The sequence below is a fragment of the Motacilla alba genome, chromosome 8 (assembly GCF_015832195.1).
Source record: "Motacilla alba alba isolate MOTALB_02 chromosome 8, Motacilla_alba_V1.0_pri, whole genome shotgun sequence".
NCBI lineage: Eukaryota > Metazoa > Chordata > Aves > Passeriformes > Motacillidae > Motacilla > Motacilla alba.
Genome location: NC_052023.1, coordinates 23,984,993 through 24,012,916, shown reverse-complemented (window position 1 = coordinate 24,012,916; position 27,924 = coordinate 23,984,993). Strand labels below are relative to the sequence as shown.

The 27,924-nt window shown below is 47.4% G+C and overlaps 1 protein-coding gene across 1 annotated transcript in view; it reads left to right on the top strand.

Annotated features, from left to right (window-relative positions):
* The first annotated feature begins 14,197 nt into the window (after positions 1 to 14,197).
* The window catches only part of NIBAN1 (niban apoptosis regulator 1), a 55,740-nt gene continuing 42,013 nt past the window's right edge, over positions 14,198 to 27,924 (top strand). Inside the window, exon 1 of the mRNA XM_038144419.1 lies at positions 14,198 to 14,392. Coding sequence (XP_038000347.1) covers positions 14,338 to 14,392 — 55 coding nt within the window. The 5' untranslated portion in view covers positions 14,198 to 14,337. The remainder of the gene's footprint in view (positions 14,393 to 27,924) is intronic.

Here is a 27,924-nt window from a genome sequence, read left to right as displayed (position 1 = left end):
CCCACCCTCATTGAAAAAAAATTTCTTCTTAAAGTCAATCTAAATGTCTTAGTTTTTCCAGGAGCCACAGGTTTTTGGTGATAATTTAGCAAAAATAGAAAACACTATCTTGAAAAATCAAGTTAAACAAACCTACTTCAAACTTTGGACGCAATTCACGTAGTTTGAAAGGAGTTTGAAACTACGTGAAACTGTTTGAAAGGAGTTCCAGGCATCTCTAGTGATAAGGTAAGGGGCAGTGGAATGAAACTGTCAGTAGATACCAAAGCTTTGACTACCATAAAAATGCAGGCATTTTTGGGAGCTTTGTTCCATACTTCTGTGCTCTTTAGAGAACTCCTTGTTGTGTTCCAGGAACAGGTATGCTGAAGTAAATCTCACAGGAGGCAGTTTCAATTCATGAAACCTGGTGGGTTCCTTTTCCCACTGCTTTCAGTGGTTGATTTTGCAGAAGTCTGGTGGGTTGGTGTGCATGGGGAGGGGGGACCTAAATCCACAAGGTCCACAAGTGGAGGAACAACTTTCACAAACTTCAGGCCTGGCACGTATCCTGGTCCTGAACACCTCCAGCAAGAACAGAGGAAAAAAAATAATCTGTGTTGAACAAGTCAGGGATACAGAGGTGTTGGACAATGAAACTGTGGAGTACACACCTGATTTCACAAAGCAACCAAACCCAGATTTTTAATGTCCTTTTTTTGTGAAATAAATGACAGCAGTACTCTGTAGCCTTTGATCAGAGAACTCTCAAACAGGCCACCCTGCAGAAGGATTTGTCAAAGGCACCTACAGACCACGAACAGCGAGTACCTATGAAATTTTACAGCAAACAGGCGTCTACTCCTCATCCCCAACCTACAATAAAAAGTCTTCTAAAACATATGCATTAAATAGCATAAATGTTGCAGCAGAGCATTGGCCAAAAGTCAAAGATCTCTCTGCTGTTCTCTAGGACATAATTTCTCTTCGTTTCTGGCAGTTTTTTGGTGATAAACTAGGAAAATATGATAAAGAGAAGTCTTGGAACAGAGAGCGGGGATGAGGAAGCCGTGTGAACAACTTGACAGAGTGTAAAAAAGACAAGAAGGCAGGAAGCAGGAGAGAAAGTGGTTTGGTAATCAGCCTGTGAGAGGAGGATGCAGAAGTGTGGTGATTCAGTGTTAGCCCCACGTTGTTTCCTCTTGTAGAAATTCTTAAATTTCTCAGGGTTTGTTCCCTGTTCTTTGCCTTTTGTAGGAGTTGGAACCTAGATTTTCTTCTCCAGATGAAAAGGTGGGTTATTCTCTGTCACAGCTGGGCAAGAGGACTCACACCTGGAGCAGATTTCCAAGCTGCTGGTTGTGATGGTTTCAGCTGGGTGAGCTGAGCTGCTGCTGGCAGGAGGCAAAGGGCACATCGCACCTCCCTGAACTCCCTTCCGGCCAGAACACTGAGATTTGGAACTGACACACCAAATCTCCTGCTCCTTATTGCCTCTCCAGAGTGCAGGGACAATCACTGACACGTAATTACTGCTGCCTCACTACGGGGAGCAGCAAGAAGGCTGGAAGGGACATGATGGGGTGTCCTGGGTTGACACTGGCCAAAAGCCAGGCACCTACAAAAGCTGCTCACTCACCCTCCCCTGCCACAGCTGGGCAAAGGAGAGAAAAAATGAACAAAGAGCTCAGGAGTTGAAAGAAGGACCCGGAGAAAACACTCCAAGGGCAAAACAGGCTCAAAGATACAAAGTGAATTAATTACTAACAGAATCAGAGGAGGATAATGGAAGTAAAATAAGCCCTTAAAACACCTTCTTCCCCCCAGCCCCTCCCTCCTTCCCACTGACAGCACAGGGAGCCAGGGCGTGGGGGTTTTGGTCAGTTCATCACTGAGATTTTCTTCCGCTGCTCAGGAGAGGAATCCTTTCCCTGTGAGACCGTGGGGTCCCTCCCACGGGACACAGTTCCCTGTGAACTTCTCCAGCTGCTCGAGAGCAGCAGCCAAACCACACCTGCCACAAGGTGAGTCCCTCCCACGGGCACACAGCCCTCCCAAAACTGCTGCACCGTGGGGCTCTTTCCATGGGGTGCAGTCCTCCAAGGACAGCCTGCTCCAGCCTGGAAGCAGGGCCCTCTCTCCACTGGGTCTCCCACTGGAACACAGCCTCCTCCAGGGATCCACCTGCTCCAGCATGGACACCTCTCCCAGGGGCTGTGGGTGGATCTCTGCATCCCCCGTGGATCCCCACGGGCTGTGGGTGGATCTCTGCATCCCCCGTGGATCCCCACGGGCTGTGGGTGGATCTCTGCATCCCCCGTGGATCCCCAGGGGCTGTGGCTGGATCTCTGCATCCCCCGTGGATCCCCACGGGCTGTGGCTGGATCTCTGCATCCCCCGTGGATCCCCACGGGCTGTGGCTGGATCTCTGCATCCCCCGTGGATCCCCACGGGCTGTGGCTGGATCTCTGCATCCCTGTGGATCCCCATGAAGGGGCGCAGCTGCCTCACCCTGGTCTCGCCACGGCTGCAGAGCAATCTCAGCTCTGGCCCCTGGAGCACCCCCTGCCCCTCCTTCTCCACTGCCCTTGGTGTCTCCATGTTGTTTCCCTCACATGTTCTCACCTCCTCCTCTTCTCTGGCTAGAAGAAAACCTATGTCCCACTTTGTTTTGATTTTCTTCTGAAATCTGTTATCCCAGAGGCTTTACCAGCCTCTCTCATTGGCCCAGTTTTGGCCAGCAGCATCTCCATCTCCAGAGCCATCAGGGATTGGCTCTGCTGGACATGGTGGAAGCTTCCAGCAGCTTCTCACAGGAGCCACCCCTGTGGTCCCTCCACTACCAAAACCAGGCTGTGTAAAACCAGCACATGGGCCCATGGAGGTGAGTAGAGTGGAACACCTCTCCTATGAGGAAAGGCTGGGAGAGCTGGGGGTGTTCATCTGGAGAAGAGGAGGCTCTGGGGAGACCATCAGAGCCCCTTCCAGTGCCTAGAGAGGTTCCAGGAGAGCTGGAGAGGGACTGTGGATAAGGGCTTTTGAGGGACAGGACAAGGGGGATGGCTTCAAGGTGAAGGAGGGCAGGTTTAGATGGGATATTGGGAAGGAATTGTTCCCTGTGAGGGTGGTGAGAAGCTGTGGCTGCCCCATCCTTGGACGGGTTCAAGAATTGGAGCAACCTGACTCTAGCAGAAGGTGTCCCTGCCCGTGGTAGAGGGTGGAATAAGATGATCCTTAAGGTCCCTCCCAACCCAAACTAGTCAGGGATTCTATGATTTTAAGTTGAGGATGCTTGGAATTAATTTGCTTTGTAAAGAAAACTAATTTCCTGGTAACTGTTAGCAAAGCTAAGATTGCCTGGGAGCTTTCTGGAGTGTAGTGAGTGGCCACAAGTTGGGTATCTGAAAAACAGGGAGGTGTGCGGGGTCAGGAGGGACTTTTGTGTGGAAGGATTTTACCGGAGGAGGAGGAATAGAAGGATTCTCTGTGACCAGAACAGCTACAGAGGTGAACGTGCAGGAGAGGGCGCCCAACAGCAAGGATAACTTCTGGTGTGAAAACATCTCATTAAAACACGGAGAGAACGGCTGGTTTAAAGTTTTGGTTGAGGTTATATTTTGCATAACCTCCGAGAGTTCGAGTGGCCAACTGAGCATCCGTGGTTTTGGTAGCTAGTGCGTTCAACAGGAGTGAAAATCTGATTGCTGTCGCTCATGTCAGCAACTCCAGCCTTCAGTCAGCGAGGAGCTGAATCTTTACCAGTCCTCTCTAATTAGCTGTGTGAGAGCACACTGGGTGGGAAGTGTAGAGCTTCCTTTATTTCTCGTGTCACACCACTACCTCAATCCCAGCCATGGATAGCAGCCTCCACAGTGAGCTGGTTCCTTGTTCAACCAGAAAATCCCATTACAAAGCCTCCACATTGCTCCACTCAGTGTTGGTTACCTGTGCTCCCAGAATGCTGGATGAGGTTACAGCTTGGGCTGTGTTTATTTTCAGGGCTGTAGCCATGCAAGGTTTTGCAGACAGCACAAACATTCAGAAGCCTGGACACTGGAGCACTGTCAGGATCTGCTAAGTCTTTTTTCCATGGCAAAATGGAAAAATTTTCCACTGGCAAATCCAGCGTTTAGGGGAACAGCACTGAGTGGCAGCTACTTCTACCCATGTTGTCCTCAAACAGAGTGTTGTTCCTAACCAACCTTCCCACCTGCTGGTGCAGGTGCTCACTTGAGGCCAAGCTGCCACTGGGCTCTCTTTAAACTGAAGATTCACACTCCAATCCTGTTTCACTGCTGTGAGACCTCAATGGCTAATAGAGCCCTGTGCACCACCAGTGAGAAGGTCCATAACCCCTCTTGGTGCCTTTCCTGCACTGCTGCCTCACCCACAGCTGCAGTCACAGCCCTGCCAAGTTGCTTCTCCCCACCCTCCTTTGCAGATACATCTAATACAGACACAGCTGTGCTTTGGGCAGCTCATTCTAGTGACACTTGTCATCTGTCGTGACCACACTTGGGGCTGGTGCTTCGTGGGCTCCACCTGGAGTACTGCATCCAGCTCTGGGACCACAGCACTGGGAAGATGTGGGCCTCTTGGAGCCTGAGGAGGCCACAGAGATGCTCCCAGGGCTGGAGCCCCTCATGCTGGGAGATCTGGGGGAGTTCACCTGGGGGCACCTCAGAGCCCCTTCCAGTGCCTAAAGGGGCTCCAGGAAAGCTGGAGAGGGACTTGGAATAAGGGGTGGAGAGACAGGACGCAGGGAATGGCTTCCCACTGCAAGAGGGCAGGGACAGATGGGATACTGGGCAGAAATTCTCTCCATCCCTGGCAGTGTCCAAGGCAAAGTTGGATGGGGCTTGGAGGAAGCTGGGCTAGTGGAAGGTGTCCCTGCCCATGGCAGGGATGGAACTGGATGGGCTCACAGCCTGAACCATCCATGATTCTATGATTCCACATGAATTTCAGTTTATTTCTCCTTCTTTTCAGAGGATTTTCACTTTGCACAAGGCAAAACTCTGGAAAGGCTCAAGTTATCAGTAAGCTCCCCCAGTCTTTGCTGTGCTGTATTGTTCTTGTCCATGGACTAACAATACAGCCAGTGCCTTCAGCTGGGAGCCAGGAGCCAAGTGGAGACCAGCGATAAAGAGAAGGAAGGAGGAGCAAGGGAGCGTTTGACCTCACAGCTTTTGTTCAAATTGCTGGTTCTTTTTAGTATTTCCTCTTGTTATTCTTTAGGTATTTGGGGAAGGAGAAGGGAATCACAGCCAGACCATTATGTATGCTTAGTCCATAATCTGCACATTTTTATAATCTCTTTTTTTTCTTTTTTTCCTTTATTTTATTATTGGTTGTTTAAATAGCTACAGAAATATACCAGAGAAATAGAGACGAAAATTTTGCAAGGTTTTAATTCTGGGCAGCGTGCCAAGCAAAAGGTAATTGTTGGCAAGACTCCGAGGTTTGGTTTGTGTGCTGCTTTCAGTCCACAGCGGGGATCCTTACAGCTCAATTATTCTATACAGACAAAATGCTCAAAAAGCTTCATTTTAAAATGGGCTGAGCAGCTGTTAGAGAATGTTAACACCCCTGATTTCACCCTCCCGCCCACTTCTGTTCCTGGGCTCTCTGGTCCTTGACAGAGTACTGCAAGACCCCCCAGTTCTATCCAGCAAGAGGTGGCAAAAGCCAGCTTTAGGTAGCTCAGCTGCTAAGCATCCAGTGTGCCATGAGAAATGGAGCAAGGCCACTGCTGCTCCTTCTGCTGGTTATTTAGACAGGCAAGAGCTGATTAGTGCATCTGAACACATCAAGGGAAAACACATTAAGGCTAATACAAACAACTTGCCCCAAGGAGAAATTCTGTCTGGGTTTAAGTGGAAGAAAATCACTGTGAGAACAATTGAACATTGCACTAGGTTGCCAGGGAAGTGGTAAAATTTCCCTCACTGGAAATATTCAAGGTTTGGCTTGACAGAGCCCTGGACAGCCTAACACAAGGGCCCTGCTTCCAGCAGAAGTTAGGAGCAGATGGGCTCCAGAAGTCCCTTCCAAACTGGATTTTTTTGTGATCTATGATAATACTTTTAATCATCATGTTTCAAAGCTGGGATAACAGAAGAATGTTGTTATTTTCTCTCATGTAAGGAAAATGAGGATTCCAGTGTCTACGGAAATACTAACTTTATTATGAAATAGAAAAGGAAGGAAAAGCAATAGTTGCATTTCACTTACAAACATTAGTGCAACTGACTGTCAAAACCAGCCTGGTAAAGTTGAACAGAGTAAGTAACCAGGGGAACATAGGTTTCTGCTAAACATCATCAAAAAAGCAATAAAATCATCTCTTTTGATCAGCAGAGAGAGGATTTAATGCAGTAAATATGACAGTGTGTTCAGGACTCCACAGCAAAACAGCTGGGACTCTGATGCTGGATGTGTCTGAAAGCAAGCAAGTTTTTAAATCAGTATTATGCTTTCCTATAACAGCCGAATAAGCACTGGCATTTAAAATGCTTCGAAAAAAACCCCACAGAATTACTAGTGATTTAATAGAGTTTATCAATTCTATCAATTCTCAACAGTACTAGAAATTTGGTAGAGTTTATCAGTTCTAAGTAGATCATTACTACATAATCAAGACCACTGCTGTTTCTTCTGTTGGTTATTTAGAGAGGCCAGGGCAGGTACTGTGCTAGAAAAGCAGATTGATTGTTACCCAGGTTAACAACTGGAGAGGCAACAGAGTGAGTGTAAGAAAATCAGTCACACACTGGTTAGCTGCGTCTGTACTCCTGAAGGGTACTCAAAGACCTTGTGCCAGGGTTTTATCACACAAATAAGACATGGTAATAATTTATCGGAAAGATTTTTGCTGCTCCACCACGAGGATGTGCCGGTGCTGCTGAGGAGGTGATGTCCTTCTCCTGTCCAGGCACACTTTGGGTGAGTGCAGGTGAGCTGGAGAGGAGCAGGAGGCAGACAGGATGCCAGGGCTGGGGGTGCCTCACCCACTGATGGGATGAGTGTGGGATTGATGTCAGGCTGCTCACTGGGTGGCTTTTCCAGCCCAGCAGCCAGCCTTGGGTGGATGGACTTGTGCTCTCAGCATCTACACTGAGTGAATAGAAAAACTTGTAAACACTTTGTGATCCATCTACTGTAAGTTCAAAACCTCGGAGGGATAAGTTTTTTCCTAAAATTATCTGGAACAAAAATGAAGCAGACGAGACAATCACTTCAGAGAGGGGAAAATACATCAAAAATCCAAACTATTCTGCTTTCCTTTGTACGTCTCCTTTTGAACTTTTGCAGCCCCTTCAGTGTGCAGGATGGTTTAGCAAATCCCACTTTATTTGTTACACATGCCTCCCTGGATAGGGTCCTGAGGAGAAGCTCCTCCATGGAAAATGGAGACTTGGAACAGGAAAGCTGTGTTTAAACCCCATGCTTGGTCCCAGCAAATATACTTGGAATAAAAAGCAACCAAAACCATCTGTGGCCAGAAGAAGCAAATCCAGATGTCGTGGGGATTTAGCCCTCTCCTTCATTAATCATGTCTGCAGGATCATTCAGCTTCTGCAGCCTACGCCTGCTGGACTTTTGAGGGGTTGTTAATAATACAGGAACAGCAGCTCACTTGGGAAGAAAGTTTCAGTCACATCTTTGATAATCAAATGGAAGTAGAATTTCTTACTCCTCTAAGCAGATTCACTACGATTTCCTTAGTTGAGATGAGAAAATGACAGGTTTAATTTCTGGATTTGGCATCTTGCCTCACTAAACTCTGTTCAGAGGCAGTGAGGCGCCTCAGCCTTCCCTTCTTACCAGGCTGCCTCCTACAAAAACCTCCCTATAAACTTATTTCTACCACTCAGGAAGGTTTTGGTCTTCCCAGGCAGGTGTGGCCGCCCATTTGAAGTAGTAAAGAACCCACTGGATCTCCACCAGATGGCTTTCATTCTGGATTTTCTGCTGAGATCAGCAGACTGGGCAGTGCTTTCTCCTTTGCTGCTCTGCAGCCGCTGGAGCAGCGGGCAGTGGGCAGGGCACTCAGCTGGGGTTTGTTCCCTGCTCCCTGAGCACCTCCTCTGTTTTCACGTGAGGGAACAAACCCACGAGTCTTGTTTGACAATGAGGGAGCTTCAACAATGGATCTGTGAGGGCCTGTGCGTTAGCTGTTTTGACATGAATGTCCCAGCTAATTAAATTACAGCCTCTAATGGCAGCTGAGCAGCAATGATCACCTCATTTGTCATTGAACAGATTTCATAACTAGTGACTAAGCAGAGAAGGAAATGGTGTTTGAAGTTACCAAATACGTTTTGTGTATTTAAAAACCCGGGAAGTTCAACACATGTATTTTATTTTAATTTACGTGTACACAAAACCATGTCATTTCTTGGCCAGTGGGGCAGGCAAATGGAGCGTGCCACAGCTGGAGGTGATTCTTAACTCTAGGATTCCTTACTTAAAAAATCCAGAACCATAGCTTCAAGTTTCTGTGTTTTGCATCCCTATTCAGGGTTTTTATTCCTGTCCCAGATGTTTATTCCTGCCCCTCAGTCCCGTGGCATGTCCTCACACTCCATTTCACTCCCTTACCTGTTCCCAGGGGTGCTGGGTTTGCTGCACCTCTTTCCTTTCCTGTTCTTCTAGATCCAGCATTGCCCCCCAGCCTTCCAGAGGGAGACTCCAACTTCAAAGAGCCACGGGGCTGACATCAAAAGAACAAGCTTGAAAAGTTGTTTTGAGCAAGCAAGCTTGAAACGGTGTTCCCATCAGGTTCCTGACATGGCAATGACAGGGCCAGCAGCACTGCCCCGGGAAAACCGGGGAGGAGAGGAGACAACTCCGGGGGAACTTTTCACCACAGGGCTGAAAGAGAAATTACTTCACGTTGAGGTAAGGCAGAGTCTCTTGTTCTTGTGGGGTTACTGATTTGAGAGGATTTTTTCACTCCAGGTGTGCAGTGCTTTCCCCTCTCGGCAGCTGCTGCCTGGAGCTGTACTTGGGACAATCTGTTTATTTGTAATAAATCAATTTTAGAGCCTGTTTTAAAAAGCAGTCTCGACATGCCAGTTGGTAATGTGCCCTAAGTACTAACAGATTGTGTATTTGGTTGTAAGGAGTATCACTCGCTCAGAACAGATTTGCAGGGGTTTGGTTGTACTCCACAAGAACTGGGAACCTGAGAGCCACAGAAGGATCCTTCTGGACAGAAACCAAAAGAACAGAGCCCTCTGGAGTGAGCACCATGAGCACTGTGCTGCTGCCCCCAGCTTTGAGCAGGAATTCTGGGGGAGCAGCATTCTTTTGTGGTGCTCACCTGGTGTCCTAAAGGCCCAGCTGCTGGAATCCTCCCACTCCAGAATCTCAGGGGTCAGAAGAGAGAGGAGCTTCTCGTTGTCATTACTGGGAAGTTTTTATCATCCCACTACAATCGAAGAAAAAAGAGGGTTTTTAACATCAAGTTTTCTACCTTTCCACTCCAAAGTATTTAGTGTTTGAAGAACAAGATGCGTGTTGTTTGGATATTGAGGATGGAAATGCTCAGTTTGCAGCAATGCTGATGTCTAGTTGAGCCCTGCTATGGGCTAGGGCTTTGTTTGTGTGCCTATATTTATTAAATGCAAGTAGAGAACCACAAAACTCTGCCATGTCACCATGAATGCATTATCAGAACATTCTATTGCAAGAGTTTCAAAAACCTCTCAGATTATGTATCACGTTCAATTCTGTGGGCAAAATTGACATATCTAAACAATATGCAACTGAGCAGGGTAGATTAATGAGTGTCATTTATAATTTCTGGTTTTTTTATGAGCACTGTTTTTCAGTAAGTATTCCAATGAATGGTGTTCACATGTTGAATGTGAGCAAAATAATAAAACATAATTGGGAAGAAAGTAAGGAGTGAGAAAGGCAAAGCCTCCTCAAAGCCTGCTTTGAATTGTGCACTCAGCAGCTTGATTATATTTTGATCTAACCTTTATAACCTTTGAAAGGCAGAACTACAGATAAAATTATATCATTTTACCACCATTTGCTACTGAAATATTCCATTGCCTTGCTTTGTCTCCTTCATGAGTGGTTCAGCTGTCATCCATACCTTTCAGTTACAAAAGTAAGGGGTTTTATCTTCATTTGAATAATGACCATAAACACCATTTTTACCTCTTTACTGGAACATTCAGTTCATAAACGAAACAGCACATCATATACTGTCTCCAGACCACGCTGTTTCATTTTATCTTGGTGTAAGAAAGATACTTTCTGTAGCAAGAACAGCAATTCACTGGCACAGCCTCCTCAGGGGCTTAGCAGGGTCTCTGTTGCTGAAGTTCTCAAGGTGCAGTGGCACAGGGTGTCAGATAATCTCCTTAGACTCCCTTTCCCAGGAGAGGTTTGAGGACCTTTTGAGGTCCCTTCCAAACCTGGGCTGCTCCATGATTCTGAGATTAGGAACGTGTCAAAATCCACTCTCCCGTGTGTGGGTTTGCAGTGCTCCACGCTGGTTGGTCTCTCAGAATTAGGGCAGTAGCTAAAGCACAACCAACTCTTAACTTCTTTTTAAAGGCTATTTTATTGAAATGTTATTTTTGCTTTTCCAGCCAGAACAGCTGGGATTCTCTTAGAGTATCTTCTGTAGCTAGATTTTAAGACCTCCTGCTAAACTTTTGAAAATAATTCACAAGAATAACACCTTTGTTTTACTTACAGGGAAAGGATTCAGAATATACTTCAACCAACAATCTGTCCTGAGAAAAGGGCTGGTTTTATTTTGTCACACATCTCTCACACTGTCTGCAACCTGATTTTGACTTTCAGACAATAATGATTAAGAGTTTCCTGTAGCAATAGCTGATTATTATTTATTCATTACAGTTTCATTGCATTTGCAGCTGGCTGTGTCAACAGCACGTTGTTATCCTGCCTACAAAGCCAGAGGCCTTAAAATGGCTCCTCTCCCTTGGAGAAATCCTAGAGGTACTTTTGGATAATGAATCATCTCTCCCAATGGATTTCACACACCTTTCACTTTAGTGCTTCTGTTTGATAACAAACCATGTCTCTGAGGCAACCAAGAGGGCAGTGGGGGAGCACGCACAGGGTGAACCTGCGCTCCCTCTGGAGCAAAGGGCACAGCCAAGGGCTCTTGTGCAGCTTGGCAAACAAGCTGGTTCCTTGGCATGTCCCCTTTCCAACCACACAAGGAGGAGCAGCCAGCAAGGTGGCCAAGATGTTATCAGTCCCTCTGATGACACCTCTGCGGGCTGTCAGCCCTGTGGTTGTGTTAAGGACTGTGTGTTTGACTAACAGCCCCTGGAAGCTCATTCCATGGTGTGCCCGTGGTGCTGGGAATGGATCTTGTCGTGTCTGGGGCACATCAGGGTTCCATTACAGTGGGAGATCAAATAGATGAGATTGTGGAGACAGATTCCTTCTCCCTTCCCTTCCCTTCCCTTCCCTTCCCTTCCCTTCCCTTCCCTTCCCTTCCCTTCCCTTCCCTTCCCTTCCCTTCCCTTCCCTTCCCTTCCCTTCCCTTCCCTTCCCTTCCCTTCCCTTCCCTTCCCTTCCCTTCCCTTCCCTTCCCTTCCCTTCCCTTCCTTCGCTGAATTTGGCAGTGACAGTGTCACTTTTTGGGTACCAGAGCTCCCAGTACTTCTACTGGCTGCCTGGTGGGTCCAGAGCATGAGGAAAGCTGTGGTGATGTAAGGAACCACCTCTCTCCATGTGACTGTGCCACAAGTGAACTCACAGAGGCAGCAGAGGTAGATCTTTATCCCTTTGTTTGGAAAGAAGAGCTTCTCCTGATCTTCTTCACTCAGGAATTCACTTTCATTCTGCCCTTTAGGATACAATACAACCTCTAGGATACAGTACAAAACAGGTGTTTAGAGAAGGAATTTTGGGGTGTGTGAAGATAAACACAACCCTTAAAGCTCAAGATTTCATAGGAGAAAAAGTGGGAAAATACTTGTTTTGATTGTATGATTTAACATTGATGGCTGCAGCACAGGTGTGTCACATCAGCTTAAAATTGAACGTGGCAAATTTCTTATCTTAAGGATGGTTTTGTTTTAAGCAGTACATAAATAGGATCGTTTATCTTTGTTCCTGATTTGGCTCATGTTTCTCATGGTGTCTTTTTAAGATGATAAAGACACAAACTTTGCCATTAAAACACAGCATTTCCCTATCTTAAAAAGGAAATCACAGTCTTTAATTAGCAAGTGTTTATGAAATGCCTGGGGATCTTGGGGATCAGGTAGTAACAAAGTATAGAATGTTATAACTACATAAACTCCTCAGCTCTCATTTTGTTTTACCCTAGCTGTAATTAGACAGGGAGGTTTCCCACTCAGTGCACGTTCTGACATCTGTTGTGGGGTATGAAGCTTCTGGGATTTGGCATATTTTCATCTGCTAAATGATGGGACAGCACTGCAATCCACTTCATGGCTCAGGAATTCTCCAAGGTTTATCTCCCCAGACTCCTGGAGGTGAGTTGCCCATTTCACGTGATGAAAAGCTCCTCAGCTACATTTGATAAAAGATACACTGCAGTGAGCAGAGTCTGAATTCTCCTCTCAGTTAATGCCTTCGAAAGGCACACCAGTAACCAGTATTTCCTCACTGGTGTCTGCTCACACAGCTCACAGAGATGCAGTGAGAAGCAGCCACCTTGCTGAGAGCTCTCAAACATATTTAAAACAGAGCCTGGTTCACATTTGACCTCTGGAAGTGCTGTTGATTTAATGTTTTAGCTCAGCTGAGGTCTCCACAGACCTATGACTGGCTCAGGGATGCTCTGGATGAGCCCGCTCTCCTCAAGGTAGTGAAGAATTGCTCCATCACACTTAGATACAACCAGCGTGTGCCCAGAGAACATGAATTTTGGAAGGAAAGAGATTGTTTAGCACAATACTGAACTCGATCTCACATATCATCGGCAATATTTCAAACCTGATCAAGTTCAGTGTTGGTTCAAAAACCCCAAAATGGTTGGTTTATTCAACCCCAAGATGGTTGGTTTATTCAACCCCAAAAATGTTTCACCCTTCTGTGATCAGCTGAGTGACATAGGATAAACCTACCCACCCCACAGCCCACGTCAGCAAAGCTGAAATACGTGAAAGCAATTTCACAGTGAGTGGCAGATGTGTACAAGCTGAATGAGAAGTATTTAATGGTAAAATGAGTAACTTCCAGTCACTGTGAACCTCCAGCGTGTCAGCAAAATCCACATTCATTGCAACTCATCAGCTCCATACAAAACATATGAGGCCCAATAAGGGATGGCACCCTGCCCATGGCCAGTCAGCTGGATTAATGTTATGAAAACAGCAAAAAAGAAGGAAGTACTTTAGAAAGTCACATCTGGGTATGATGTGAAATTATTATTTGGGGCAAGAGAATTCAGATATCTGTTCCATACTGCCTTACACTGCTGTGCTGAGGGTCTGCAGACTGGTGCACTTGCCTGTTTTAGGAAGTTGTTTCAATCACTGGACAGTATTTACTGAAGTGATGTGTATTTTAGTGCCTGCTTGTGTAGGTTTATTGTTCATCCTGGAATCAAACATACAACAGCAATTTGCAATATTCCTGGGAAGAGTGGGACAATATGGCTCTGAAGACTGAGCCATAAATCACAGAATCACAGAAAGATGGAATGGGTTGGGTTGGAAGGGACCTTAAAATCATCTCATTCCACCCCCTGGCATGGGCAGGACACCTTCCACTAGCCCAGGTTGCTCCAAGCCCTGTCCAACCTGGCCTTGGGCACTTGCAGGGATCCAGGGGCAGCCACAGCTTCTCTGGGCACCCTGTGCCAGGGCCTTTATCACAGAGTTGGAACAGACCTCTAAAATCATGGGGTTCAAACATCACCTCAGCACCGCCACTGTCGCCCCTAAACCACTGCACGCATCACCCAGCGCCAGACCCCGCTGCCTCCTGGACACCTCCGGGAGAGGCGCTTTGCTCCTGTTTACCCGTGCTCTTACTGGCGCGGTCTTTGACGTGACCTCTGGAGAAGCTCCGAGAGGAACTCCAGCCGCGTCTCCGCGGGGATGTGGATTTTGCGGTGACGACTGACAGCGGGGCAAGAGCGGGGCGGGGGCACAACGAGCAGCCGGGGACGAGCGTGCCGGGAGCCCAGAGCCGCCGCGGGGCGTGGGCACCGTGGGGCACCGTGGGGCACTGTGGGGCACCGTGGGGCACCTCCCGGCCCCGTTCGGGTCCCCGGCGGGGCGGGGCAGGGCCGGGCCGGGGGCGGCGCCTGCGGAGGAAGCGGCGGGAGCGCTCCGGGCTCGGCGGGACCGCGGGACTGCCGCCGCTGCGCACCGAGCCATGGGCGCCTCTGCCTCCGCAACGCTGGACGACAGCAAGTGCGCCTACATCCGAGGTACGGGCTGGGCACCGCCGGCAGCACACCGGGTACCTCGGGGGTCGGGAAAGCCGCCGGGAGCGCTCCGGGAGCCCCGGGCTCGGGGACCGCCGGGAGCGCTCCGGGTGTCCCGGGCATCAGGGACCACCGGGAGCGCTCCGGGTATCCCCGGGCTCGGGAGAGCCGCCGGGAGCGCCCCGGGCATCCCCGGGCTCGGGAGAGCCGCCGGGAGCGCCCCGGGTATCCCCGGGCTCGGGAGAGCCGCCGGGAGCGCCCCGGGCATCCCCGGGCTCGGGAAAGCCGCCGGCAGCGCCCCGGGAGCCCCGCGCATCCCGGGCAGCGCTCGGCAGCCGGCGGGACAGCGCGGGCTGAGCTGATTCTCAGCGTCCCATGGAGTTCGGAGTACTTTCTTAGGAAGTTTCCACTGCGGGAGTTAGTTATAAGTAGAGGGTGAAACTTGAGAGAGTGTGGAGCGCTGCGGCTGAGTCTGCCCGTGTGACAGATCCCGGCTCTCCAGTCCCGGCAGATTCCCGGGCACCGGGCTTTGCCACTGTGAGCCCAACCAGCACCATAGGGGCTGATGCTTTGCCAAGCCCGTTGGAGGCAGTGGCAACGCTGCTAGGTGGATACCGAGGTAAAAAATGTGGGTACCTTACACAGTCTGACCGTGTAAGGGCAGTTCTTTATCCCATTAAAATGTTAGGAGAGAGAGCAAACAAAAAAAATAGCTTTAAGTTATGTATATTGCTATTAAACTATGAAGGAAAAGTGTAATTCTGGGGTTTATGGTGGTTTTTTGTCACTTGAGTGGTTTGGCATGAAGCACAGCTGACTCTTACCTCTGCTGCTTATCGCTCAGCCAGCAGGTAGAGTATTTGCAAAGCAAATTTTAAGGCTGAAGATTTAAAAGTGGGATAAAAGTTTGCATGAGAAAAGGACGCCCAGTTCTAGCACTTGATGTGTGATGCATGCAGAGCCTGTGAGAGCCCTCTCTTGGAGATCAAACTCTGTGCTGAGGATTTGGGCTGGAGGGGGCTCCTGGGTGATGCCCACAACCCAGCTTGTCCTTGGATTTCTTTGCTTTGGGATGTTTGTGTGGTGCAGAGGGAATGCAAATATTGCCACTGCTCTGTTAGGACTCCTTTGAAATCACAGCGGGTCTTTCAAGAGATTCCCATATTGGGAAGGATGTCCAGTCAGTAAATGGCTTTCACCCAAAAAGCAGTCAGGAGAGCTATTGGCCTCACATAACAAGATTTTTCAAGAGAGTCCTCCTATCAGTAGTGTCAGTTTTTCCTGCCCCATTGAGGGTGGTTTCAAGTCCCATCAGAGCCATGAGGGTGCAGTCCCCATGGATTTCTATTTTCTCTACATTCATCCCCACACTGCAGGCAAAATCACATTTTCACAGTTCAGCATTTAATTTGCCTGCTGCTCACAAGGAGGGTACCTTGGTCATGCTGAGAGCTCTGCAGCGCTCCAGACACAGTTCTTGTTTGCCCATCACATCTTTGCACAGGCAAGAGCCGGAGGGAAGTCACTGTGGAAGAAGGAATTAAAACCCTGTGCTCATCCCCTGGCTCGTGTCTGCTGTTGTGCTGTCAGGATCCCCCATTCGAAGCTCCTGGTTGGAAGAATAATTAATGAGGCACTTTATACAGAGGCTGCCTGTGAATTAGCACTTCTGAGGAGGAAAAAGAATTGTGAAGAGCATCTTAAATGGAAGCAGAGTGCGATCGAGCCAGCTCACCAAACCTACTGCTGGTGTTGGGCTGGAGTCTGTGAGAGTCAGGCCTTGCTGTCTGTCCTACACACCTGGCTGTGATTTATTTGCAGAGGAGCTCTGTGGTGAAGAAAAACCATGTGCAGAGCCATGTGGAAGCACTGAGTCTCTAGCTTGATTAAGCAGTATGTTTTTCAGCTGGCTTTGTGAAGCCCAGGTGGGTTTTTCTAGTGGGATGGCAGCTTTTGGGGTTCTTATCCTCCACAGGTGATGCAGGGGTGACCTCAGTGAAAAGGAAAGGGAAAGACTTGCTTTTTGTCAGCAGAATTGTCAGTCCAAGGGGCTGGAATGGGACAGCGCTGGTGGCGGGGGGAGATGGGGAGACAGCAAACCAAAGGAGCCAGCAGCACTCTCCAACAAACTTTGTGCATTTTGGGATGCTCCCTCACATTGGCACAAATACCTCAATAGCCTCAAGACAGGAAATCCTGAGTGTTACTTCAAGCGAGAGCTTGGTGTAGTTCATAGTTGTTTTCATGATGGTGTAATTTAATTTTTTGTTGCCGTAATGTTAATTTAATTTGTCTGGAATTAAATGGATTGTAAAGCCTTGTAGTTTTCTCAGCATTTAAGCTAGAGCACAATGTAATGAATGGAAATGAGGGGCTGAGCATTAAAGGCAGTGGATGTCCTGTGCAGGGCAGGAGTTGGGCTTGATGATTCTCGCGGGTCTGTTCCAGCTCTGGATATTCCACAATTCCATGTTCCAGCTTCTGCATCCACACAGGTACAGTTCTACAGGTTTTCTGACTTCCCAAAGTCCGCTCACATCGATGTGGGATGAGAGGAGAACCAAATGAGGGCAGGAATTGCGTGAGATGTAAAATTATGTTGGAAATATGCAAACCCAGTCAGACAGGTGCCTCTATAACCCCTCAAGAACCTGCCCTCAGCACAGGCACCCCCGGGTAGAGCCTGGGAGCTGCTTTGCTCTCTGTGCTTTCCCGTGGTGAATGGGGGTGAGCCTTGTCAGACCAGCTGGAGAAATGAATCCCAGAGAAAACCAGGAAGGCATCCCACACAGAGGCTCAGTTACTGAATGCAAAGCCTGGGATTTCCACCTAAAACTGCTTCCAGCTTCCATCCTCTTAGGGAAAATGGGGTAGGACTGAACCAGCCAACACATACGGCTGTGTGTGGCTGTACACGGGGCAATATCACATCCTGAAAGGCAGCAGATGTAATTATTGACCTGGTAATGTGCGTCCCCTGCCCCAAACAATGCCTAAGAAGAGGACAGACAATGCCAAGTTGTGATTTTCCAGGTGGTCTTCACAGGGAATTTGAGGCTGTGTTTGAAACTGCAAGGGCAGAGATCTTCCTTGGGAAGTTTGAATCAACTGCCTAAACACTTAGTTGGGGGTGAAAATGCTTTGCAAAACAATTTTTACAATCAGAAAATCTCTGTATATATCTTGTGAAGTTACATTTTGCAAGCCATTGTAACAGCTTTTGTCTTTGTCGGGTAGAAATGAACGAAAATTGGTCACTGCTGGGGGAGGAACTCATGAATAAAATGTCAGAACTTGACACTCCTTACTCCTACCTGAAGGAAATGAATGTCATCGTGAAATAATGGAAAAATGAGTCAGCAGGGGCTCCTGTGAGCAGTGGGGACAGTTTGTGTCCTCTGGGAGAAGGTGTGTGGAGGATATTTAGGGGGAAGTGGGAGAAAGCCAGACCACATGCACTGCAGTCTGTGAAACCTTAGCAGTTTCAAAGGTGTTCTTCTGTGCTGTGCAGCACAGGCCTGTTTTTCTAACCAGACCTATGGAAAAATACATTTTTCCACCTATTTAGATCCATAAGATATTTTAACTACACACACATTGTAAGCAGTAAAATGATTTAAAGCCCTCCAAAATGAAAATAAAATTTTATAGTAATTCCTCTAGGTTTTGGACTGGGGCCTTGAAAAAGATGACTTGTGGCAGAGATAATCCCGCTCTCTGGGATTTTGGTGGGACGACATGGGGATTATTCAGGATGTGAGTAAAACAGAGTTTGAAACATGGCAGTAATAATTAGGGGACTGGGAGTTGGTCATGTGAAAAGAGTTTATTAAAAAAATTTGTGCTCTCAGTTTACTGAGGCATGGGCTAACCTTGCGATGGGAGTTGTTTGTTGGGTGAATTGTCTAATGATGCTTGAGCAGTGCTACACCCAAGAGGGAGCGGTCCAGGGCGGTGGTGGGGAGTTGCGGGCTCGGGGTGCAATCACGAGATGCAGGAATCAGCTGAAAGTGCCTGCTAAAGCAGCTTAGTGCTATGTCCTGAGAGAGACCACAAAGAGATTGTGCCAGAGGTATCACTGCTGATGGAAAAGCGTTGCTTAGTGTCCCTACTAGCAGACAGGGAGCAAGCAAGGATGAGGCTCTTACAGCTGGCAAAGATGGGAATGCCCTTAGAGCCTTGATGATTTTCCATTTCTGCAGTCTCATCAGCAGAAGCAGTAGGTGGCTGAAGGATCCGTGGGTTTCAGGCTGTAAATCCCCCCGGCTAGTTTGGGATTTAGGCCAGCACGGATCCTACATGGACGAAGCAAAGGACGAGAAGCGCTCTTTCTCCACGTGGTTCTGATGTCCTGTTTTATTAGCTGGAAAGGGACATCTGCATCGGTGATCATCCAGGTGAAAAAAGAGCCCGAATTCCACTCCCAAGGGACATTTATACCCGCGGAATGGGAGGCGGGGACGGAGGGACGTGGCCAATGGGACACCAGTGAGGAGGGGCAAAGGAAGGGGCTACAAGGGGCTATCAAAGGAATACAAAGGGAACAAACCACCTGAGGGAAAGGGGAACCGTTCATGTAACATAACACCCAGTGCAGAACATCTAAATAACTATTTAGTGCATCACAACAGGTGACCAATCTCTGCTCTGTCACAAGTCTTGTGTTGGGACTCATTTTTTTTTAAATTTGCAGAAGTGGAAAGATTTAAAGCACCTAATACCAATTTCAACAGGTGTATCTCCAAAACAGTTCAGCATATGAAAAACTGAACTTCTCTGAAGGTCGTTTTTTCGTAAAGATGCTTGGTATGCTTGACCATATCCTGGCTACCCATTTCTATGAATAGACATCTGTCAGAGGATGAGGCTTTGTAGTAATTTGCTCTGGATTTGTTTGTTTAAATGCAGTTTCTTCCTTCCCTTCTCTTCCATCTCTTTCCTCCCCCAGGCAGGTGGGACCCCAGCACAGGGCACAGTGGCTGTGACCCTGTGGCACCCAGGATGCACCCTGTGGATTTCCTCATTGTTGAGGAGGTTTTTCCAGGCAGACCTTTGTTGTTCTTTTGAAGTGACAGTGAAAGCTGTTACTTAATGTCTGTAAGAAACTTCTTTCTAGCCATTTGTTTTACTTAGGAATTTCAGTGTGGTGGTAATTAAGTCGGGATTTTGCACAACGATCACACACTGTAGGTGTGCTCCTACAAGATGTAGCATACTTGAAAAAGCAGAGAGACTCCTATTCTGTCCCATTTTAGAGGCTGAAGAGGAGCCTGATGTACCCTTCACTTGAAAGAGAAGATAGGAAATGGGTTGTCAGCTTTCCAGGAAACCAGCTGAATAAATTCCAGTGGTGGTACAGAGATGAGTCCCACTGACTCAGAGAGACAGAACCCAAGAGCCTGATACAGCTCTGGAGTGAAAGGCTCAGCCAGTGTGCACAGAGCTGGCAGGAGGAGTGCTGCAGGATGGAGGAATGACTTGGAATTCATTGTGGAAAAGCTGGCCTTTTTTTGGACAGGCACTCAGACTGGATGTTGGATTTTCTGCTTCAAACTGTCCCTTATCCTTCTGGTTTTAATTTGGTGTGTGACTGCAAGTACAGCAGGGCTCTGTACAAGTCTTACTGCACTCCCTGCCTTTGCTTCCAGCCTGTTCCAAGCTGGGTTGTTCCACGTTCCAGAAATTCTCTCTTCCAAGCTGTGCCCGATGCCCACCGTGTCACCAGCCCAGAGCACTGAGTGCCATGTCCAGACAGATGGAGCACCAGCAGCAGTAATTCAAGTTACTTTCCTTCACAATCACACCTAAATACCATCTTCTACCTCATACGTACCTGTCCCATTCATTGCAGAGCTCTGAAAGTTTGTGTCACGTTTTCTGTAGGTGAGCACGGCTGTGACATCATACAGAGCAGGAGTGCCCCATCCCTGGAAGTGTCCAAGGCCAGGTTGCCCAGGGCCTGGAGCACCTTCCTGGTCCAGTGGAAGGTGTTCCTGCTCCTGGCAAGGGTGGAATGAGATGGGCTTGAAGGTCATTCCAACCAAATTCTACAAGTGTGGGGTCTCTCTGGACTTAACAATATCTTAGAGGCTGCTTTTCCTTTCCACCTGGTGAGGTTTATGGTACAGCCTGATTGGATTTGCCTGCAACTCCCAAAATCTAAGGAAGAGGCAGAACAATATTTCCATTCAGAAGCAGTTATTAAATCCAGAATTCACGATAGTACCATCTAATCCAATCCAAACAAGGATAAATACTTACGGAAGGAAGAAGTGAGGTAAAGCACACAGGAAATTCAGATTTCAATAAGCATGTAAGATTCTATTATATGCACCTTGCAAAGTTTCCAAGTTCTTGAAGGCTGTAAGAAATGAGATTTTTAAAGGAAAATCATTCTGGCTTTACTTGTTTTCTGAGAAGTTTTAGTGCTCAGAGAGATTGTTGCTTTTGGAGTCAGTAGCAGATTTTCATCCCATAGTTTTGATAAATGGTACCTGCCTGTGCTGGAGAGGAGAGGAAGCTTCTCTTTGGGTTTTATGGCCTTTAATTCAAGGGGCCAAGAGCTTTTTCTTACCTTTCAACTGAATGCAAGCAAAAGGCATCCAGGGATGTGCCTGATGGAAAAGATACTTGCCACCCACATGGACAGAATTTACTGTCCTTGGTAACTTTCAGATTCAGCTTTGGGAGACTAAGGAAGGATGTACCTTCTCTGTTCCATTTCCATTGCTCAAATAGTCCATTATTAACTTCCCTCAAAAGCTCCAAGAGCAATTTTGGAAGTTTCCAGCCATGTTATCTTGCAGCAGGAATGGTCAAAATTTCCCTGATCAAAGCAGGAGGTGAAATGTTTCAGTTTTCTCTGTTAGTCAGTAGAAGTATTGTCTGTGATCACACCCCATTTGCCTTCTGTATGTGGCTTGAGGTTTTCCTAAACCCAGCAATCCCAGTTACCCAATTTGTGTCCCAGAGCTGCGTTAGGCTCTGTGCCTGTCCACCAGGATCATCTCAAGCCCCTACACCTCAACAACCCACATACAGGAACTACCCTTCAAGATGATGTGCTGCATCACTGGGTCTGCAAAACAAAAGGTGGCTTTTCTCTGGTCTTTTTCTGGGCAGTGTGAAGGGAGGGAAACCACGGGGTTGGAGGGGAAGGCATGTGGCATTTTTCATGTCACTTTTCTTGTCACTGTAGAAGAAACTATGTACAGTGTTGAATTAGGCAGAGGGGTCAGTGGAAAGAACATCTCGATAGAAAAAGTGAGAAACGGGCTCATCCTTCCCCAAATCTGTAACTGAGAGACACACTGTAAGTGTGCTGTGCCTTTGTACCTGATGTTCTCCAAAATCTTGAATATTGGAAGTTCTTAAATTAGTGCAGCTTGGCCACAAATTGTAAGACCATCTTTGCAGCTGATAGACATTTTATTGGTATGAAAGGGAGAAAAAGCAAGCTCTGAGATGATGAAAGCAGCCTTGTTGGTGGTGCCTTTGGGCAGTGGCAGCTGCAGAGCCAGTGTCTAGGTGGGGAAGGGTGATATTCATAAGGAATGTGCTTTTAAAGTACAGCTTTTTCCTTTGCATGGAACAACCACGCTGTTCTCTTCACACTTGGAGAACAATTAAAAGTGGTTTCAAGTTTTTGATCATACTTGCAGGAATTTTACTTGCTTTTGCACTTAAAGGACAGTAATGAAACAAAGCCAACTCTTACATCAAAGCAAGATTAAAGCTTGTGCAAATGGCTCAAACTTCTGTGAAGAAAGGGTTCTCCTGCCTGGGTCTCCTAAAATCTTTATCCTGTGTCTTTCTAGTAGTCTTATATATATTAAAAAAAATGCTACTGATTCTGCGCTGAAGCTCATTTTGGTATGGATAACCTGAGATTTTGGTGACTTTGTTTCTCTGAATGTTTAATTAAGTGTTATATCTTGAATTCATGAGCCTTTAATTTTCATGCTTCTGTGATATTTGTTAATAGGTCTGACCAAGTAGTTGCTGTTACACTTTGGCTAGTACTGAAGATTTAAGCCAAAATATTTAGGTCATTGTAGTACTACCAAAGCTGTTATGTAGTTATTGCATCTTTTTTATTGCATGTTTTTTAAAGCTAGGGAATTGTCTTAGCTGCAGTGCAGGAAGCAGAAAACAAAAGCAAGGCTGACTCTTGGGCTTTTCTGAATACATGAGTAAGAGGTTAAAAGCAGTGTACTTTTCAAAAGTATTTAGATCGTTTTTGTATGGCTGAAATTCTTTTAGGAAACGAGTGAGATCAGGAGTAGAGTAGTTATTTTCTAAGTAAATATTTGAAGTCAAAACTAGCAATCCAAGTGACCTTTTGGGTGCTGTTTGTGATGAGATTGGTTCTAAGCCTGGAGCTGTGCCGTGCCCTGCACCCCGTGGTTCCTGAGGAGTGGGGGCAGTGGCAGGGATGAACCCAGGTTGTTGTGTGACACCATCAGTGCTGTTGGGAGCCCACCAGCCCAGGGTCCCCCAGGTGGTTTTTGGGGTGTGACTGGGGGAGACACCCCTACAGCCCTCAGAGACAGGTGGGTGCTGCTGCAGATGCCTGGTCCTGCTCAGAGGGACCTGGTCTGTGCCACCCTTGGGTGGGAGCAGCGTGTGCTGCTGTAGGACACCTCAAGCCAAGCTGCTCCAGGGCTGTCACAGCAGCAGCCACTCCACTCCTTGGTGGAAAAGAGCAGCAGGGTTTTGGCTTGCTTCTCACTTTCTGTACCTTCCCAGGAGCAGGCCATAATCTGTCCTCCAAAAGGAATTCTGCTTTGGAGCTTTTGGCAAAGTGAAAGTGTCAGCTGATCTCCAGGCTGGGCTTTTTTACACATCACTGCTGAAGGAGTGAGCGTGGAGCATCCTCCTGTGAGTGGTTTCTGCCGAGAAAAGCCACCCACAGCAGTGCCTGGCAGGTTGTGGGCTCTCCCCAACACCTCAGCACCAGTGATGCCTTTTCAAACCACAGAGAGCTTGTAAGGAGAGCTTTGGTAATGCTGCAAGACAATCTTGTTCATAGCTCCCCAAAATGCTGATGTTTTTCCAGGTTCATTCGTTGTTCATAGCTCCCCAAAATGCTGCTGTTTTTCCAGGCTCATTTATGTTCACAATTCCCCAAAATGCCGCTGTTTTTCCAGGCTCATTCTTTGTTCACAGCTCCCCAAAATGCTGCTGTTTTTCCAGGTTCATTCCATGTTGTTCTTCTAGGGTGTGGCTGTGATGCATTGTGACAGGTAACCTGCAGAAAAGGTCACCTCAGTTCCGTGTGGGATGTTGTGTGGGGGTGTGTTGGTCCTCACAAGGAGTGGGGCACAGACATCATAAGGTAGTGCTTGTTCCTGGTTCTTTACTGTGTAAGCAGGCAGAGCTCGAGCAGAGGTCCAGGGAACTGAAGCCACGGGACCAGGCTGTGGCAGGATCAGGAGGAGCAGCCTGTGCCAGCCCTTGGAGCAGGGACAGCCCCTGCAGCAGCTCCAGCTGCACCCTCCTGATGGATCCCAGCAGGCAGAGCCAGTGACTGACACTCATGCTGGGGACCAGGTGGACCCTTAAGCACCCAGGAGCATGGAATCACAAAATCATGGAATGGTTTGGGCTGGAAAGGAATTTAAAGCCCATCCAGTACCACCCCCTGCCATGGACAGGGACACCTTCCACTAGCCCGGGTTGCTCCAAGCCCTGTCCAGCCTGGCCTGGGACACTTCCAAGGATGGGGCAGCCACAGCTTCTCTGGGCACCCTGTCCCAGACTTTCCCACCCTCACAAGGAGGAATTTCTTCCAAACATCCCATCTAACCCTGTCCTCTGGCAGTTTAAAATCACTCTTCCTTGTTCTGTCACTATCTGCCCTGTCCTTCATTTTTTTATAACCCCCCTAAAGTTCTGAAAGGCTTCAAAAAGGTATTCCTGAAGCCTCCTCTTCTCCAGGCTGAACAATCCCAGCTCTCTCAGCCTGTCACTAAATGCTTTCACATCCAACCTTAGAAAGAAATACCTACAGCTTCTGTATGTTATAAAACCAGCTGGGGTTTCCCCTGGAGGTTTTCTGTGTGAAGGGAGCTGCAGGTTTTGCAGGGCTCAGAGGCCACCCTGGCCATGCATACCAGATCCCTGCTCCTTTCCTGGCATAGCCCATTTACTATTGATTTTTGGTTCATTGTGCTTGGGACCTCAGCTAAAAAAAAATACCCTCATGTGGTGTATCTGGAAATTTTCTGTCTGCCAAGGAGGTGCACGGGTGTTGCTGCTTCAAGTTTACAGAAGATGCCAGCTCCATCCCACTCAGTATCCACCTCACTCAGCCCCTCTCATCTCGTGTCTCAGGAAGGCATTTCTAAAGCTTTACGTGGTATTTCCCTTCCTCTGCATGAAACCACAGTGCTGTTTGTGCTGTGATTCTCTTGCAGGGCATTGTTGTGATGTTGGAGACACCAGGCTTGGAGCAGGATTTGGGATGTTAAATACCTTGGGTGAACACTGTCCAAAGACCAGCTTGCTTTTACTGAGCATGAGTCAGAGGATCTTTACGTATTTCACTTGACATTCCAATATTGCAGTGGTCACACGAGAGGAAAGGCAAGTTTTCATCATCCCCAGGCAAAGATTTAATGGCTGGCTCTGTGCAAAAGAAAGGACAAAAAGGCTTTTTTGCTCTTTAAGGTTATTCTGTAAAGTAATACCACAGTAATTTATTCTGCCAGACACTTTCCAGTGTTTGCAGTTGCAGATGAGGCTTTGCCAGCCTTCAGCTGTCCAGACTGAAGTTTCCATGCTGAGCATCTGCCCCAAATTGCCATTTTGAGAAAAATGCAGCTAAAATGGATGAGGAGGTTTTTTTTTTCATTTGGGTTTTTTGGTTGGTTTTGGTTTGTTTGTTTTTTGGAGAGGGGAGGTTTTGGGGGTTTTTTTGTGAATTAAGCTGAAGAAAACATGATTTCCTCTTCTTCTGAGCAGGTCAGGCATGGCCTGCAGGGAAAGGAAGGGTTTGGGGGCCATAGAAGTAGAATAAGGGAAACTGGAGGTGAGAGGGAAAGGTTTCCAGCCACTGCCCGTGTTCCCTGCTGGACTGAACCCTGCTGGTTCCACGTTTGCCCTCAGTGCAGGCTGGAAAAAGCTGCCCCAGCTCCCAGCAGCTGCTCACTGCTGTGAGCAAGGCAAACACAGCTTTGTGCCTTACAGGCTTAAATGAGAGTGGAAAAGCTCCATGGATCTGGAGCCCTGAACTCATTGCTGATGCTTGAAGGAGACCAGGGTGCAAAGGCTTACCCTTGGTGTGTTTTTCTACTGCTTCATTCAGTAGGAAACCCCAGATTCATTGCTTGGGTTTTTTTTCTTTCCTTCTGGGATTTCCTGTGCACCTGCCAAGCTACAGAGTGCTGTGCAGCCTTTGCTTAGCTGATCCTGTTGCTGTTTGATTTCACACACAAAGAGTTACGGCTGTTAATTTGGGGCTGGACAAACCTGGTGCCTAATTTTTTTGGGAACTGACGATTTTGACGCTCTCCCCAGGTTTCCAGCCAGGTTCTTGCTGTGCTCAGGCACTCAGCACTCCTCTAAATCAGGAAAAGAAGGTGGCAGGAGCCACGTGTGAGCTTCTCCTGTAGGTGCCAGGTGTTTTGTCCAGCTTTACACTCTGCAGTAGAGATAGATCTGCTTCTCTGGGGTGGTGTTTACCTGCTTTTAAATAATAAATCAAGTTCCTGCTATTTCCACCTCACTGTGCCACAAACTTTCAGAGCTCTGCAATGAATGGGACAGGTACGTATGAGGTAGAAGATGGTATTTTTAGGTGTGATTGTGAAGGAAAGTAACTTGAAACTGCTGCTTGTGCTCCATCTGTCTGGACATGGCACTCAGTGCTCCGGACTGGTGTCACGGTGGGCATTGGGCACAGCTTGGACTCGACGGTCTGGGAGGATTTTCCAACCTGAATGATTCTAATATTCTGTGTTTCCATGGTGTCCTACCAAACCCAAGGGAGGCAGTGGGGAGGAAGAGTGCCCAGAACAAAATTGAGGCCGTATTTGGTGTGACACACATCTGAGAGCTGTGACAAAAGAAGAAAGCTTCAGGAGAAGACTTTGGAGCTTGGGCTTGGTGTGTTGAGCCCTTAGGAGCTGTGGCCACATAGTGGTGACATCAAAAACTGAGGCAGCAGTGGGTTTGTTCAAGGAGGAAGCTGAGTTCTGAGTGAATGAAGGAGGAAGGCCCCATCTGAACTGAGCACCGCCTTCCCTAACAAATGGAAAAACCATGAAGCAGCTCAGTACATCCCATACCAGAATGGGGGTGACTAAAGCTGATACCACGCTGGGAGACAGAGGAGTTACCAGTGTAAACAAACGTCCCACACCAGTGTGCTGCTAAGAGTGTAAAATACTACGTGGTAATTTTGAGCAAGAGCTTGTGGTTTGTTAGTTACTCATCTCTTGCTACACGCTTTTTCTTCATGTGCCTTAAATATTCAGGCAGCAGGAAGTGTGGTCAACTGAAAAGTTGCTCTTTCTGTAGCACTTGGCATTGGCAGGTGTTACTTTTGTGACCATGAACCAAATTCACGCTCGCCTTGGGGGGTGCTCCTAAACCTGGCTCTCCCAGAGCGCTGGTGCTGAGCAGCGGAGGGAAGCACTGGCTGGGTTTGATTGTTACCATCTGCAAAAGAGCTGCTTTTAAATAAAATCCAGCCTCTCTGACAGCTGAGTGTCTGGAGTTCTGCTGCTGAGGGGCTACCCCAAGACTCGGGCTGACTTTGAGGCTGCTGCACGGTGCTGAGTTTCTGTGGCCGCTGTGTTTGGTCGCCTTGGCTGAATTGGTGCCAGGGGTGTGAGTGTGCACAGCCTTGGGAGGATGTGAGAGCTGCCTTTCAGATGGGGCCCATCTCTCTATTCCGAGATTTAACTCTGTTTGGATGATGAGAATGGAGACATCTGTAAAAAGTAACAGTCCCCCTTCCTTCCAGAATAAGGCTATGAGCTTTCCAGCTGTTGGCTAAGACAGGTTTTCCTGTTGAAATAGCTTTTGTCTGAAGTAAGTCTAAAACAATATGGTTATAGTAACTGAAAATACTTCTAGTTGTAAATCCAAGTGTTTTGATTCATTGCTACTTCTTGTAGCAGCAGTTTGATTCAGAAAACCTTATGGAATCTTCCAGGGAAGTGCCCGCTGCTGGTAAAATGCAGTTTGGCTTATTTTGTGTATTTTCTTTACCATATTGCGTGTGACTAATTTTCTTTTATCTTCACAGTCTCACAATTCCAGAATACACTCTTGCTTTCCTTCAGAAGTCCTATCGTCCTGAATAATGCAAAACAAGCCCATAACATTCATTCATGTGGTTCTTGTTTGCAACCACAATAAAATGGATTGTGCCATATATTTGTCAGCTGATGCCATCCTATATTCATAAAATATGCTTGGGATCTTTTTTCCGTTCTGCAGAGTTTAAAGATGAGCTTATTAGGCATCTCTCTGATGTGTAATTATTCTGGGCTGAATAATGTTAATCAGAATATATGCAATTTATA